Below are 17,564 nucleotides of genomic sequence, written 5' to 3' on the forward strand. Positions count from 1 at the left end.
GGCCAGGAATGAATGAGCAGTGCCTCCCTGACTTGCCTGAACTCTGGACCCACTGCCAAGGAGCAGCTATGAACATTCTGCCAGCATTCTCCTCCGGAATTTTCTGGAACTCAGTGTGGTCATCATTCTGGGAGGTACAGAGGCCCTCTGAAGGATTTTGAACATGGGGTGGGGATGTCATCTGATGTATCTTCCTTCAGGACTTCTTAACGCTTTACGGGACACGGAATATGGATGTTTCTCATGGCCCTCTGATTTGGGGGTGGGTGGGTAGGGTACCTGCTCACAGCTAGTGGCTGGGAGCTGGGCACCTCCAGACTCTGTTGACAGTTCCCAAGGTCTTGTGTTGAAATTCTTCAGCCCACTAAAGGGCTGAGAACGAATCTAAAGGGAGCAAGGCAGGGATGAAGCAAGACGTGCTAAAGGCTTCAGGAGTCCATCTTTACGAAGCATCAGAGGGCCTGTGATGGAAAATGTATCAGAGACTGGGATATAGCAGCTTCTGCCCAGGGGCCTCCGGTTTGTATATATGGGGCGGGTATCAGCTATAGGTTCAAACCTGCCCTCAACATTAAGTGTTGGAAGTGCCTGAGCCTATGAGGGTGGCTACACAGCCTCTGCTCTTCTCCCATTCTCAACCCGAGAATTCCAGCTCTGCCACCACGCCCAAGCCCCACCTACCCATGGGTGTCAACTACAAATGACTTCACACCCAGGGAAGGGCACACCCTAGGTGTCCAGGCTTGGATGGCTTTGGGGCCTCTGTGACCCAACACAGCATCTTTTCTAGACAATGGAGAACATAGCTCTATAACTGACAGGGACTCCAGGGTGGGACAGTTCCAGTATTTTTTTTAATTGATGTGTGCTTTCAAAATGACAATGGCTTCTTACTGTCATTATTTCCTGAGAGTAGGCACAAAGTGTGGGCCCCTGCCAGGCCAAGTGGGTAAAGGGCTGGAATGAAGGCCCCGCCCCAGTGCACTGGGAGGCACTGGCTTCCAGCCAGGGACTGGAAGTTCTGTGACCTTCCAGCCAAGGCCAGAATGCTCAGCAGGGAGGGAGAAAGCAGAGAGGACAAGGACACTGGGAAGGTTTCTCTCCCTGGCCACCTTCACATCTACAGGAACAAGTGAGTGAGCGGTCGTCTCAATGAGCTCAGGTGTAGGCAAGCTCATTTGTAAGAGACCTGGGGCCCCTTTCTCCCTTCTCATCTTGGCAAGCAATTTCCTTTTATGGTTTCCAATCCCTCCTGGTCTGATAGGCCTGAGGTAGGAAGATGGAAAGATTCCTCAGGAAGACCATTCTGGGGACCATTCCTACACTTCAGACTAAAGTCCCCCATGCAATGCTCTGGTGTAGCTGCGACCGAGATCTCCTCTTCAACTAAAACCACAAGCCGGGTCATCTCTGCCTAGATTGTTGTCCTGACCGTGCATGATGGGCAGAATCAAGGCAGGCTCCCTGCCCATGTTCCCAGGACCTGCACAGCCCTCCAGCCTTAGCTCCCCTGACCCCTGACCCCTTCAGTGGCTAGCATCTGCTGCTGCTGAGTTCGCTTACAGGACGGGCCTTTCTGCCTGCCTGTCTTTTGACATGGACACACTGTCCACAGGTTGTCCATGGGTGCCTCGGTCTCATTAAGGAACACATCAACTCTTAGGTCGCCTCTTCAAGGCACCCTAACAAGGCCCCTGACCAAAAGGAAATCACGGTCACTCAACACCCTGTAATCCCTGTTATCCACATTATCTTATATTATATTTCACAGCCTGTGAGGACCCCTTAGTCTCACGTATTGGTTCTGACATCACTTCTCTATCATCCCTAACTGAAGATGCTCTGAAGACAGGACTCTGCTAGTCTAGAATGGTATTCTGCACTGAGTAAGGAGCTCAACAAATAACAGACGCACAGACTATAATGGAACAGAGACAAAAGAGGACATCAGACTGCCCAGTACGGCCGGTCCTACCCCAGGCTGTGTGCACACCACCAAGCTCCAATCGTTCTGCTACGGAAGGAGACCTAGGACCACCACACCTGATTTCCACAAGAAGACATAAGTCCCTTCTAAGAGGTCCTGCTACCTTCTAAATGTTGGTGGTGATCTAAGATAACGGTTTGCGAGTCAAGCAAGCAGGGTGCTCAGATGGAGGCGTGCAACCCCAGTGAATGCTTTAGACCACCAGTGTCATGATGGGCCAACCCCTCCTCATCCATCTGCAACGAGGAAGGCCCTGTTCAGTCAGCTGCCGCTAGAGCTTTCCACACTGTTGACCACAAATATTGAGAACCCAGTTTGCAGCAGAACACCAACCCACTCAACAACTAAAAACTTCAGACACGGAACTTAACCCTGCACGCTGTCTGATCCCGAGAGATCCATTACTGTGTTCTACTTCTTTCAATATTAGCGTTATGCACTAAACTTCCTGCCATCCCCCATTAACCTTTCTGTCCCTGCACTTGGGAGCCTACCTGGGCCTGGGTGTCATTGATCCACCTGCTACACTCCTCACAAGGTGACACCTCTGCCTCCACTTTACCACCACCCTGGGAGGCAAAGGTGGGTCGAGGCACATGGCCAGCACTCACAGCAGTAGTGACAGTCCCATCTGACGTGTGCTCGCACATTCCCAAGAGCAGAGAGCTGTGAAAGCTGGGTTGGTGTTATATGATGAGATTCAGGATTTTCATTACTTTTTAAAAATACTTTTTAATACTTTTATTTATTTGTTGTATGTGTGCCTACTTAAGGGGCCATGGCACAGGTGTGGAGGTCAGAGGACAGCCTTCAAGAGCCAGTTCTCTCTTGCCACCTCTTGGGTTCCAGGGATCAGACTCAGGTTCGTGGGAGGCACCACCCCCCACTGAGTGGTCTGATTCTCATTGAGTTTTTCTTTTGGATATATATGAGCCACCCATTTGAAAACACCCTAATACTCTTTTTTTTTTTTTTTTTTTTTTTTTTTTTTTACCAAGTAATGTGCTTTCTCAAGTGGAATCTAGATATTCTTTATAAATAACTAGAAAGAAATACATAAACAATTTTCTTAGGTAATGTTTGGCCAATATTAACAAAGTCTAACTTCATGTAAGAGCCATCTAGGACCAGAAAAATTACATTTAAAAAATAGCTTTTGCATGAACATTCAAGCCATGTGCCAGTGTGGGTCTGCAGGCTACCACAGGCCTTACAATGGGCAGCAGGAGGCGATCTGTCAGGCAGAAGCATTCCCTGGGATGCAGCCTTGTAGAAGCGTGCACGAGCCCCGCTAATCTTCCTTATCTTTGCAGGGTCCAGTGGAGCTCTAGGGATGGGGAGGCAGGCATCCTCCTCTGTGCTGGGAGATCCTGGAGCTTTGGGTTTCTGCAAAGAGATTTTTGAACAGTTGCCATGAGTCTCTGTGTCTCAAATAAGGCTTACCTCTATCACCACCCTGAATCTGACCTACCCCGGCTAGGACTTTAGCTTGACCTCAGTGGAACCTCTGGGTCTACTGTCTCATTTGCCCATCTTACTTAACATCATACATACACACACACACACACACACACATACATACATATGCATACACATACATGTATGCATACAAACATACACATATGTTCACTTGTGCATAATGCACATGCACATATGCATATACATATACATACATATACATGCACACACATGTATACAATACACATACAATACACACATACACAAACATATGCATGCACATATACATATGCACATGTACATATGCATGTGCACACACATACATATATGCATATACACTTACATACATACATATAAACACAAACATACACACATACACATGCTCATAATACATATACATATATACACACACAAGCATATACATGCACATACACATGCATGCATACACATGCAGACATGCACACACCCATGGAGACAGATATGTGTGCACACATATAAATACACACATACAGACACATACATATATAGACACACACATATATACATGTAGATATACACATATACATATGGACACACACACATACAGAAGATAGACACACAAATGGACACATGCATGCACATATACACACACACAGATAGACACACCACATATACAATTTTTGGTCTTATCAGTGTATTCTGCCACTTAGATTAGCATATGTGATTTATAAAAGCCAAGTCACTTATGGTGGTAGTTGTCTGTCTAAGAGGCTGTAATGGTAGATATAATACAGTCAGGATGCTTTGCAGTATGTTGTGTTCAGCTTAGTTCAGAAAACATTAGTTGGACCATGTATGGAGACTCAGACTTGTTACCCAGCACTTGGGAGGCTGGGGCAGGAAGATTTCATGTTTGGGATCAGTCTGGGCTACAGAGAAAGACCCTGTCTTATAAAAACAAAACAGAAAAAGAAATGCATTTGTTGGGCACTGGTGTGTACTGTAAGCACCTGGACACCTCTTGGAGTGCACAAAAGGATTTTTTAAGGCTACCTAAATTTTAGACTTACTCAGATTAAGGAATTACAAAGCATAAAACTCAAGAGTTGCATTATACCTTATTATATAAAAGTGTTTATTTTTTTATCTCAAGAATTCTGTTGCAGATACTCTTCAGAAAATCAACAGTACTGGCAAAATTCCAATCCTTTAAGGAATTTTTGCTTGTCTGTCTGTCCACTCATCCATCCATGTGTGCATGTGTGTGTGTGTGTGTGTGTGTGTGTGTGTGTGTGTGTGTGTGTAGCTTTGCCCCTTTGCATACATGGAGGGCAGAGGTTGATCTCAAGATGTCTTCCTCAGTCAGTTCTCCACACTGTTTTTTTAGACATGGCTTCTTACCAAAGCTGAAGCTCAGCTTGGCTGAACTGTGTGGCCAGTGAGCCCTGGAGATCAACTATCTCTGCCCCACAGTGCTGAGGCTACCGGCTGGGCTTGCCCAGCCTGGCTTTTACATGGGTGCTAGAGATCTGAGCTCAGGGTTTTGGGCTTGTCCAACAGCATTTTACATCAGCCACCTTCCTCAGTCCTTTATTTTATTTTATTTAAAGATTTATTTATTTTATGTATATGAGTACATTGTAGCTGTCCACAGACACACCAGAAGAGGGCATCAGATCCATTACAGATGGTTGTGAGCCACCATGTGGCTGCTGAGAATTAACTCAGGACCTCTGGAAGAGCAGTCAGTGTTCTTAACTGCTGAGCCAACTCTCCAGCCCCTATTTTATTTTATTTATTTTATTTTATTTTTTGAGATATCATTTTCAAACTACTCTTTTGCCTCCATAGGCCAAGTGCTGGGATTACAAGCATGAGCCATCCTGTCTACCTCTTTAAAGATCTTTAAGAAATGCCTTATGCCTTTACCAGGGCTGGAGAGATGGTTCAGTGGTTAGGAGCATGGGTTATTCTTCCAGAGGACCAGGGTTCAATTCCCAGCATCTACATGGCAGCTCCCAGCTGTCTGTAACTCCAGTTCCAAGAGCTCTGACACCCTCCCATAGATATATATGCAGGCAAAATACCAATGCACATAAAATTTAAAAAAATAAAAATAAAAAAAATAATAATACGCCTTTACCAAGCTGACAGTCACAGTTCCTGGTAGCCTAACTTCCAAAGGTCTGTGGCCTCCATCCAAGGCCAGAAGTTCCCAGTGACAGTATGGCTTAGTCACCCTGTTGTTCCTGGTTCCAAATTAATGTCTAGGAACGCAGCAGCCAGTGCTTCTAAAGCTCCAGTCAGACATACTTAAAGGGAATTTCTCAGAAGTTACTTCCACAACACACGAAAGAATGAATCACTCTGTCCAGCAAGTTAATTAACAAATCCTAAAAAAAAGAAATTCCCAGTGGGAAACAACTATAAACATCCTCTCAAATTCTCACATGTACGGTTAGAACCTCTACTAGGGTTCTGCTGGGAATGTATTTCAAAACGATGATATTCTTCAAAATATTTCCCATTTCCTCTTGTCCCTATGCAGAACAGCATACAGAATAAAGGGGGTCTAATGACTATAGAAGAAGTGAATGTTTTAAAGGCATGGAAGAAGGGTAAATAAGTTAAGCAGCACAATGGACAAAGGCGGTCATGGAACAGTGGCATCCTCACGGGCTTGGTGACCTGGAAGGCCATTGCTTCTGAGTTTGCTCTGCTGCGATCCGGAGACAGCAGCTCCTTCCCACACATGGATTCTTGCTCCCAAACAGGAGCTCAGTCAAGCTAGCTCCCTTCCCTGTGCAAACTGCGCACATCTATGATCGCATCTGGTTCCCAGTTGCTTTTAGCTCTTCCCCAGAGAGAAGGCCCATGGTCCAGCCTCAGTGGAGTAAAGACCTGGGCTCTTAGGGGTCTATTCTGAGGAGAGTCACACTAGTTCATCCGCACAAACAGTGGCATGTTTGTTTAGGGCAATGTCCCTTTTGCTTTTTAATCTCCCCAGTGTGTTGCAAAATTATACTAAGATTGTGATTTAACACAGAGATGCATGCAGGGAAAGGAGCGCCTCATAGATAATAATAAAAGATTAAACTGCATGAGTATAACCCAGTGCTGAAAGTCAGTATAAAGTCTTACTGTACTCTCATGGTGTGGTTAGCTTTGTCTGCTGATGTGACTGGACTGAAAAGCACCTGGGGGTGAGGTGGGTAGAGCATCCCTCTGGGTGCTGGGTGTGGGGTGTGGGGTATGTCTGTGCATCATCTCCGAAGCGATTAACCAAGCCTGGAAGACCTGCCTTGAATGTAGGTGGCATGGTGGCATCACCCCACAAGCCAGGGCCTCAGATGGAATAAAAAAAAGGGGGGGGGAATGAGGAAAATCTCAGCTAGCACAGGTGGTCTCTCTCTGTCTCTTGTTGGCTGTGAAGTCAACGGCTTTTCTCCGCCATATACATCCACCAGGGACGTCCCATGTTTGGTCTCAGCCTGGCCCAGAAACGAGAGCTGAGTGACTATGACAGACAGCCGAGAGCTCAGAAGCTGTGAGCCAAAAGAAATTCTTCTTTCTATAGGTGTGTTGCTTGGGGATTTTTGCAATGGCAACTGGAAATTTACTAACCCTTGAAACGCAAACCAAGTTTACAGAGTTTGTCAAATAATGCATAAAAAAATAAATAGTGTGTTACATGGGTGCCTCACGTGCTATAAATGTTTGAGGCGCCAAAGGAAAGATCCCATTAAGAGGGAAAATGCTAAGTTCCTTGAGGCAGATACCCTAATGAAAGGGGAGATAAAGGGCCGTAACAGCTCCCAACAAAAGGTATTATTTCCTAGTGCAAAATTAGTAATTGTTCCCATAATGGAACCTAGTTAATTTTACCACTGGCCTTAACACCTTATTTGCTTCATCTGACTGAATATGTGACTATTAAGACCCTAAAAAGCAAAATATGCAACAAATATATATGAAATGACCCTACAGTCTTCCTTCCTCCCCCTCCCACTCCTCCCCTCTCTTTCCTGTATACATGTGTTAGTGTGTGTGGAGGCCAGAGGTCGAGATCAGATATTTTCTTCAATTGCTTATCACCTTATTTTATTAACTTAAGCAAAATCGATGTGCATGGATGTTTCAGCTGCATGTTTACCTATGTACCACTTGTCTGCTTGGTGCCTGCTGGGACCAGAAGAGGATGTCAGATCCCCAGGAACTAGAGTTACAGACTGTTGTGAGCCGCCATGTGGGTGCTGGGAATGGAAAGCTGGTCAGAGCTCCTAACCATCTCTCAACCCCTCTTCATCTCCTTTTCTCTCACTAGCTAGGAGCTTGCTAATCAGCTAGACTGACTAGCCAGTGAGCCCCAGAGACTGTCCCGTCTCTACCTCCGGGCCAGGGGATTATAAATACATTCTCCCATGCCTACCTTATTACATGGATGATGCGGAATGAACTAAGGGCCTCATGCTTGCATGCAATCACTTTACCAAATGGGCCATATGGGCCATCTCCCCAGACTCTCTCTCTCTCTCTCTCTCTCTCTCTCTTTCTCTCTCTCTCTCTTTCTCTCTCTCTCTCTCTCTTTCCTCCCTTTCTCCCTCTTTATGTTTCCCGTCCCTACTCCCTTTCTTCCTCTTTCTCTCCCCAGTGCTAAGCCCCCTGAATGCTAGGCAAACACCTTCCATTGAGTTACCACATTACCACATTAAAGCCAAGCAATTTCTTCATGTTGGGTTCTAGAACGAGAGAGACAGAGAAACAGAGAGACAGAGAGACTTGTGGTTTGCACATCAAAATGACTTTTATGAAGAAAATCATTATGATATTTTTAAATGAATATCAATGACCTTAGAAATCAGGGAATATTACAAATATGTCTAAACTCTCCTTGAGCGACCGACAGACAGATACCCAGCAGGCTTTGCTTGTGGCACAGTTCTCATCAGTGGCCAGGCTACAATCAAGGACTCCAAGAAGGCCAGATGTTAGGAGGTTCTGGAAGGTAACACTCCACTGAATAAAGACACACAGACTATCTCCACTGAACAACCCAGCCAAAGAATACACAATTAGCAGAGCATCTCAGGGCTCTGGCTGGCCACAAGTCATCTTTGCCTCATGGTTCCTGACATATTTCTGTGGTGATTCCTCCCTGGGTCCTCAGATGGACGGCAGGGTCTTCCATACCTCTCATGAAGATTAGGAAGGGCTCGGAGCTGTCTTACCTCAGGAAGTTCTTCCTGATACGATTTTGTAAAGCATGAACATACTCTCACACACACACACACATGCATGTACTCACATACACGCACATGCATGCACACACACTACAACACACTTGGAAGTTAGAGAGCAAACCTTTCTCCTAAGCCCGCAGCCTCTGAGGTGTGGTAGCTGCGTGTGCATTTTTGCCTCTGTGGTTTTCTCCTGGATGCCTTGGGCTCTCCTGCCCCTCGAAGCACCGTGATTCACAACTGTCATGTTACTGTGAATGTTAGAAATGGCAGGAGGGGGCGCTATGTGACATGTCCACTTGTCCCTTTCCTCATCCTGGATTGTCTCTATCCCAAGGCACATGAATTCCTATCTTTTAAAAATATGTTACGTTTTGTTCCACGTGCCCAATACTCAGAGCTTGGGTCTTGTCAAATACTGAAGACAATTCAAAGTGATCTATGTTGTTAGTTAGCATGGCCCTGCCCTGGGGTTGGGAGCGGTGGCTGGGGTTCCTGCCGCCATCTTTGATGGTGCTGGCAGTGTCTTATTCCATCTTTTGGAAGTCTGGCTACTGAGTGCTAATTACAGTAAAGTGCATTGGCTGCAGTTCCATGAGGTCTGCCTTTTCTCTGGGTCAATACAAAGCTGACTAAGAATATTTGGGGGCTTAAATAACTGGGTGATGTACGTTTGGGAAGTAGAAGGAGGCAGGCAATGCTGGTGATGGTGTTAGGGTCATGGTTTCCGATTTGTCCCCATGTCATGCCTCTGTTGGCATTAGTCAATCCTCTGTAAGAGAGCAGTTACTTCTGGGTGTGGAAACTGGAAGGCCAGCTAATAGAGTAGTGAAATATACGTAGGAAGAAACTCTCCTCTCCTGCCTCGGGTCTCAGGGCTGTTGCCGAAGCAGGGAGCTGCTGAGCAAGGAGAAAGATGGGGCTGGGCAAGGAGAAAGATGGGGCTGGGTTTATACATAGCAGGTAGGTGTGGCTGCTAATGGAAGGCTGCAAGCAAAACGACAATTCTTTCCCTGCCCCAGGACATTACAGGTGTTGGCAGGCACCCTCTGGAGCCAGTCAGGCCAGTAGCAAGGCCTGAGCAACCAGGCCCAAGAACACCAGCTTAGATCATACCCAGCACGCGCGGGCACGCACGCGCGCACACACACACACACACACACACACACACACACACACAGAGTAGTAAAAATTGAGAAGCAGCCTGATTAAGCTCTCCAGGAAGAGTCTAAGAAGCTGGCAGAGGTCTACGGGGAAGGTGGCAGGAATCTCAGAACTCTAGGGCACTACTCACTTCTTGTCACCTTGATATAACCGAGAGTTGTTAACCAGGAAAGCGGGAATGTCAGATGGGAAACTGTCTCTAGTAGGGTGGCCTGTGGCCATGTCTATGGAGTAACTTTTTAAACATTAATGATGGCCATGGGAGGGCCCGGCCCACTCCGGGCCTGGGTTCTGTTAGAAAGCAAGTAGGCCACAGAGAGAATCGTAAGCATCATTCCTCCAGTGTCTATCTCTGGGATCCTTCCTTGACTTCCTTTGAAGATGTCACTTGTACGCTAAATAAACCCATTCTTCCCTGTTTTATCGCAGCAACAGAAAAACTGGCAACAACAACAACAACAAAAATCATATCAACTTTCAGAAAAGAAAAACGGAAATCAAGTCACAAACATTTATTTACTCTCCCTCCACATCCCCTTTTCTATGGGGAAAAGACTATTCAAAGCAGTGTCATGTGAAACAAAGAAGGGCCTGTGATGCAGGAGCCCCCGGGGTGATGGTGAGGAGTGGTGAGAGCAGGGCCAGCTACCCAGAGCAAGTAGTGGGCAGGATGCCTGAGGAGCTCTCCGGAAGAGCTGACTTGATAGGATGCCCTTGTCTCCAAACACATAAAGATGATTTGGAGAGGTTGTGGCAGTATGAGGTTGAAATAGAACTAATACAAAACTAAAAACACAAGGTAGTTGTTATCAAAAAGGAAACAAGAATTGATACAGACTAGATGGAGCTGGCTTCTAGTCCTTAATAAGTCAAGGATCAGCTGTGAGCAGGGTTGATCTAAGCACGATACACGAAAGCTGCTCTATGCAAGGTTACAGTGTATCTATGTGGAACAGCAGCAGGGTTAGCTTCTAGTCCTTACCAAGTCAAGGATCAGCTGTGAACAGGGTTGATCTAAGCATGGATACAGTGTATCTGTGTGAAACAGCAGCAGGGCAGGAAGAGGGAGTGTAGCTGACTGGAAGCTCCACCCACCTCCCTGGGAGACTACAGCGGACAAGGTGGTGTTTAGAAGTCTAGAGTCAATCACAAAGAAAGTGCCCGAAGAAACCCACTGGGGCAAGGAGAATAAAGAATAGGGGGATAAAAAGCCACTCTTTCACTGATTTTTGTTTGGTTGTATTTTTTTTTGTAATTAAGTCTGTCTCTGACTCTTAATATACATATAAAAATTTATGTATAATTTACATTTTAAGTACATGTATATATGGGTGCATATATATGTATATAGGTAAGTAAAGTATACATATATACATTAAATATAAATATGTAATTTTGTTACAGATAACTGTTAAAACAAAAATAATATATGACTTTTTAAACAAATATATTATAAAATATTATTTAGTAAATTACTCTAATTCTTCATTATGAAACTACAAGTAAGCTATGGATGCGTTTCGTTAGGTCCTAAGCATTATATTTAAAAACTGTAAAGGCATCGGCTTGAATTATTAATTAAATTATTAATACACTTGGGCCTACATGATAATATCCTTGGCAGTACAAGCGCTGACTTCTAGTATTTGGGGCCAAATTCATGTCATATCACTGGTGGTGACCAGAAGTACTCACCAGCTCAAGAGGCCTGAGACGAGTCCCAGAGATAGGCTTGGAATCGGTCACCTCAAAGCTGGAAGCATGAAGGCTAGCAGAAGAGATGATGGAGAGGGTTAGTGTGTGAGGACTTCTGTTTCTAGTATATGCTAGAAAATTCTAGCCGAAAGGCGAGTAAAGGCATTCAATGCAGAAGCACTGAGAAAGAGCAACCTAACAGGGTCACAACACTCAAAGCCATGAACAGTCTCCCTATTGCTTTTAGGAAGATTAAAAATACCAAATAATAAACCAGACATGGTGGCACAGATCTGTATTCCCAGAACTCAGAACACGGAAGCAGGATAATGTGTTCAAGACGGGCCCAAGTTATATGACAAGACATGGTCTTAAGCGAAAAATGTCAATGATAAAGAGGAGAGGGACTGTGGTGTGGATTGGTTTGTACATTGCTTGTCTAGCATGCAAAAAGTCCTGGGTTGGGGGCTGGCGAGATGGCTTAGCAGGTAAGAGCACTGACTGCTCTTCCGAAGGTCATGAGTTCAAATCCCAGCAACCACATGGTGGCTCACAACCACCCATAATGAAGTCTGATACCCTCTTCTGTGTACTCATTTGTGTACTCATTTATAATAGTAAATAAATCTTCGAAAAAAAAAAAAAAAGAAGTCCTGGGCTTGGCCTCCAGTGCTGGATAGAACTGAGTGGTATAGCAGTCACTTGTAATCCCCAATATTTAGAAAGCCGAGTCAGGAGGATCAGTAGTTCAAAGTCATTCTTGACTACATACATTGTAGACCAGCAGGGTTACCTGGTACCTTGTCTAAATAATAAGAATAACAATAATCAAAAGGAAGAAATATATATGTATATGTATATATACACATATATATAAATAAAAGCTTTTTTGTTGTAACTTTATAAACTTGGAATGACAGTCACTATTAACTATTTTATTTCAAACTAAGTCTCTTTATCTAGTGTCTAGAATTAGCTTTAAGAATCTTGGTCAAAAGTCAAACTTTAAAAACAATGGTGTTGAAAAATCAAGTAATATATTCCATCACAGCTACTAAAATATCCTATGATTCTATAAATACATGTAATTTTAAAAATAGGCAGGAGAAATTCTCTGCCTTGGTAAAGAATGTGTACGAACGTTCCACGGCTCACATCGTGTTTGCTGAGCGGAACCTGAAGATTTCCCATGAAGCTCAAGGACAAGGCAAGGATCCCTCCATGCACAGCCGCTTAGCAGCAGCAGCCTGGAAGTCATAGTTAATAAGCAAGACAGGGAAGAGAAATAAAAGGCAGGTTGGGAATGAAGACACAAACTAACTTTGTCTAAAGACAGAGTTCTCATTTCCACAGAAAAGAATACAAAATTGACCAAATCTAAACCCAAACCCTCCTGAGATAGAGGCTTGATTATGGTCAGGTTGAGGCATGCAAGTCAGTCTCCCTACGTGGATAGACAGGTGGAGGCTAAAATGGAACTGTGATGTCATAACTGAAGCTCTGGGTTGTAAACCCACGAAAACATACATGATCTGCAATGGTAACTCAATGAAAGTAATCAAGGGAGAGCTAACTGGACAGAAAGACCATTTTCATGAATGGAAGGTATAACATTGTTAGTTTGCAACATTATTTACAATTAAGCTTTGTTTTAAAGACATTGCCTCCAACTTATACTGCAGATTCAATGCAATCTTAAAGTCCAAGCAAGTTATTTTGTATCAATAAATTGATTCTGCAGTGTATAGGCAGAGGCAAGGGACCCAGAGTAATCAATGATATCCTAAAGAAGGGCAGATTCAAAAGAGGGACACTACTGACTTCAAAATAGACCGCTACACTGGTGAAAGATCATCAGCAGGGACAGACCTGCAGACACACAGTTAAGTGATGGCCGCTGAGCTAAGGTGATGGAGACGCTCCTTCGCTTACAGTGCATCTATAGACCTATGAACCACCCACGCTGAAAATGTTAAGTCAAATGTACGCAGTGCACCTAACCTACTGTATTAAGAGCTTATCAAGACAGCCCAGTACAGATTGAGTTGTTCACCCTTGTGATCCCATGGCCAACTGGGAGCTGCAGCTGGCTACTGCTGCCCAGCGTCCCCAGACGGTACCCACTACATGTGGCTAGCCCAGGAGAGGATCAAAATTCAAACTCTAGTTTCTCCTGAGTACAGAGCACTTCCACAACATCATAAAGTGAAACTTTATACACTGAATTATTCAAAAGTAATTCAGTGACTTCGTGCAGTGCAGAAAGATAATCTTCTCAACACACATGTGTGCACGGTGGTGGGGCAGATCTCACACCTGTCATAGAAAGGAACTTAAATTCAACACAATCTCAGACTAAGAAAGCACTGAAGAAAGTCAAGATAAACTTGGATAAAGTGGTGACTTTTATATGCAGCAGTGATGTCATACTCCAGGACAGAAACCTCATCAGCTAAATTATACTAAAAATTAAAAACATCTGCTCTGTAGAGACAGTCAAGAGAGTAAGCATTCCATGTCTGGGAGGGGAAAAAAAAACTTTCAAAGGATGGTTAAGATGAAAGATGGCCATCCATGCTACTCAAAGACTTCCTAAATCTCAACAGGAACACAAACAACCCAGTTTGGAAACTAGGTCACAGACTTGAACAGATGCCTGACCAAAGAAGACAACCCAGACGGTACAAAAGCGTGTGCAAAGATGCGGTGCGTCACCTCACAGGGGAAAGATCAGCACGAGATACTAAGAGAAGTCTAGTGGGGGGGGGGGGCGGAGTCAGTTTGGTGCTTTCTTTGAAGAGCAAACATAATCTCACCATCTGAGTCAGTCACGGGGCCTTGGCAGTTACCCAAAGCGTCTGAAGACTTGTAGCTACCTAAAAAAACGCGCACGTGGAGGGTTAGTGTGCTGATGGACTTGGATAGAATGCGGAGAGGGAACTTACACTGGAAGCAACTCAAGCGTCGGACTGTGGCACAATCAGATGACACAACTTTCTTAGGTGCTAAAAAGAAATGAGTTAGCAAGCGAGGAAGCATGAGCTCAAATTCCTAAGTGAGAGAAGCCAAGTAGAAAGGGCTCCACAGGCATGCTGCCTGCTGGGTGGTCCTGGGGAAACCCAGGACTTTAGAGGCAGTAAAATGATCAATAATTGGCAGGGGCTAGGGGAGAGAAAGGATAGATAGGGAACATGTAACCTGGTGGCCTAAACACCTGTGTGTAGACCAAATTCACGCGTCAGTACCTGAAGGACGAAGGAGGCCTGTTTTCCGGGCTTCTTGATGAGGCAGGCCCAAATAGCTTCCTTTGGTCTTCTCGGGGTGTAAATGGCCTTTGGGTTCTAACTGTTCTTAAGGCATTTCGTGCCTCATTTATGATTTCTGCACTTGTCTTCTGTTTGGACACTGGAGGTCGATAAAAGGAATCCAGCTGTTCTAGCTTCTGGTCATTGGAAGACAGCATCTTTCCTTTTAAACTAAAATGGTCTTCAGAGACACACCCTGCAAAGATACGATACACTGAGCACAAGCTACTTTTTTTATCCAAGAGATGCTCCCATCCATACACTAAGCTACCCCTCTATACGTACAGCTAGAAGGAAACACAGAGGGGCTGGGAGGGAGGCGTCTGAGTGAATTACTTACTATTTGTTCGGCAGGCACGAGGAACCAAGTTCAGATCCCCAGTGTCCACCTAGGAAAGCTGGGATTGTAGATTGTGAATGGAGCCCTAGTGCTGGGAAGGCTGAGGCAAGCCAGGGGCTCCTGGCCAGGCAGAGTTGCCCAAACAGCAGTTTCAAGTTTCAGTGGGAAGCCCTATCTCAAAAAATAAGGTGAAGGAACGATTGAGGAAGATGTCTCCATTGTCAGCTCCCAGGTTCTCACATGCACCTGTGCATACATGTATACATATTTGCACATAGCACACATGCACACACATCATAAATAATTTATCATTAAAAAGCCAAGCAGTTAGAGGGCAAAGGTGAGAGGATAGCTATCAAAATTATGAGCTGCACAGTTATGCCATTATGTAATTCAGGAAAAGATGTCCAGGGAAAAAAAGGCAAAAAGGACCCAACATCATTATTTACACACACACACACACACACACACACACACACACACACACACGAAAGGACCAAAGCCAGGGTCTATTGCTGCCAAGCGAATGTTTCTCTACTGAGCCCCAGCCCTAGATCCAACCCTCAATTCATATCCACAAACCTATTGTAAGTGCTGGGAGTTCTGTTAAAAGTGTTAACTAAGCTTTTGTCCTCCCCGCCCCCCCCGCCATGCTAAGGGTTTACACAGGGCTAAATTAGTGTCCTACCAAACTGCATTTGTTTTACACACACACACACACACACACACACACACACACACACACACAAGAATGGCTCATTCCTGTATTGTCTATTTTATTTTGGAATGAATCAATTCAAATCATCTTCAATTTAAGATGTTGTCCTTGGCAGATACATACCAAACATTAATTTCTACTTTCCATTTCCCAGCCTATCTTGCTCAAAGACTGAAAGCCATGCAGCAGGACCTGGAGACAGCAGATCCTTCTCAAATACCAATGTGACCCTGCAGAGACCAGCCCAATTTGACAATGGTTCTTTGTGGCCCACAGAGACCAGCCTAACTTGACAATGGTCCAGACTTTTTAAAAACTTATTCTGGCATCAAGCTATTCATTATTTTAAATAAAACATCCAATTCTTTAAAAACAAGCAAACAAAAACCTCTAACCCTACACAATGTACCTCCAGAGAGATAGAAACCTGTACATTATTGAGGTATTTGAGCTGGTTTGTACTGAGAAGAAAGGGAGAGGGGTGGTTTGAGCAAGATGGGGTGGGGGACTGGACACAAAAAGACAGAAAAGATCGCACTTCCATGAGCAAGGGATTCCCTAGTCCGAGCAATCTGCTACATTATGACCCTTTACTTGAGCTTCCACACAACAACAGACAGAAACATTCTGTGTTAGTTCTCGCGGGCTCTACCCAGCAAGTTTCTGAACACACAATGTAACCCTTCCCTACAGAACACCAGGTGCAGCACGAAGGCTGCAGTCCCTCCCTGAGCAGTCCTGTTTTAATTCAGGAGTTTGAAGTGAAACAGGGACTCTAGAATCCTATATATTAACACAACTATCAAAAACTATGGCAGGCCCAAGACATTTTTCTCCTAGCATCTCTGACAGGATTAGATTATCCTACAATTTTCAATGAGACTTGTTTGGAAATACTTAAAATACTTTAGATTATACATACATCTGCATATTTATTTACACCATATATATATATATATTGGTTTTTCGAGACAGGGTTTCTCTATGTAGCCCTGGCCGTCCTGGAACTGACTCTGTAGACCAGGCTGGCCTGGAACTCAGAAATCTGCCTGCCTCTGTCTCCCAAGTGCTGGGATTAAAGGCATGCGCCATCACTGCCCAGCTATTATTTTTGATATAAGATATAAAGCCAGCCTCACAGGATACATCCTAAGTGGTCATGGCAGGTGTGTTGACTTGATTTTAAAAGACTCATCTCCTCACCGGATGTGGGACGCAGCTCAGTGATGGAGTGTGCACTCTGAATATGAACGGCCTGACTTCAGCCCCTGACACCCACAAAAGGAAACAGGAGCCATGCTAATTTGAAATCAGGAGACTTAGTGAGAACTTTCTATGCAGTTAAGAGGTTTCCTTCCAGACAGTAAATCAGGTTGTGTCTACTCCTTTGGCCTCACACAACACTAATGAGTCCAGCAAGGCCCAAAGGGAATCAGGCAAAACTAATAAAGATTCAGCAGAGTGCTTTGGGGAGCAATAAAGCCTTCTTGTTCCTGACCTACAGTTTTTTTACTGCTGGCTTTCAGTTTGCATCGAAAAGTACATAGAACAACTGAGCAAGAACTCAGGTCCTTTTCTAAGAGTCCTGTAAAACATTTGGGCATAAGCTAGGCATGGTGGCACATGCTTTTAATCCCAGCACTTGGGAGGCAGAGGCAGGCAGATTTCTGAGTTCGAGGCC

General features: G+C 44.6%; 1 protein-coding gene across 2 annotated transcripts in view; it reads right to left on the reverse strand.

Annotated features, from left to right (window-relative positions):
- Armc2 (armadillo repeat containing 2) overlaps positions 1-17,564 on the reverse strand; it is a 105,486-nt gene that overhangs the window by 84,103 nt on the left and 3,819 nt on the right. For both annotated transcript variants that reach the window (XM_031347805.1, XM_031347804.1), the window contains exons 2-4: positions 14,766-15,021; positions 11,521-11,593; positions 3,202-3,373 (exon numbers count right to left, since the gene is read on the reverse strand). In XM_031347805.1, the coding sequence (XP_031203665.1) occupies positions 3,202-3,373; positions 11,521-11,593; positions 14,766-14,983 (463 nt within the window). In that variant the 5' untranslated portion in view covers positions 14,984-15,021. The remainder of the gene's footprint in view (positions 1-3,201; positions 3,374-11,520; positions 11,594-14,765; positions 15,022-17,564) is intronic.

This window comes from Mastomys coucha, unplaced genomic scaffold (genome assembly GCF_008632895.1).
Source record: "Mastomys coucha isolate ucsf_1 unplaced genomic scaffold, UCSF_Mcou_1 pScaffold3, whole genome shotgun sequence".
NCBI lineage: Eukaryota > Metazoa > Chordata > Mammalia > Rodentia > Muridae > Mastomys > Mastomys coucha.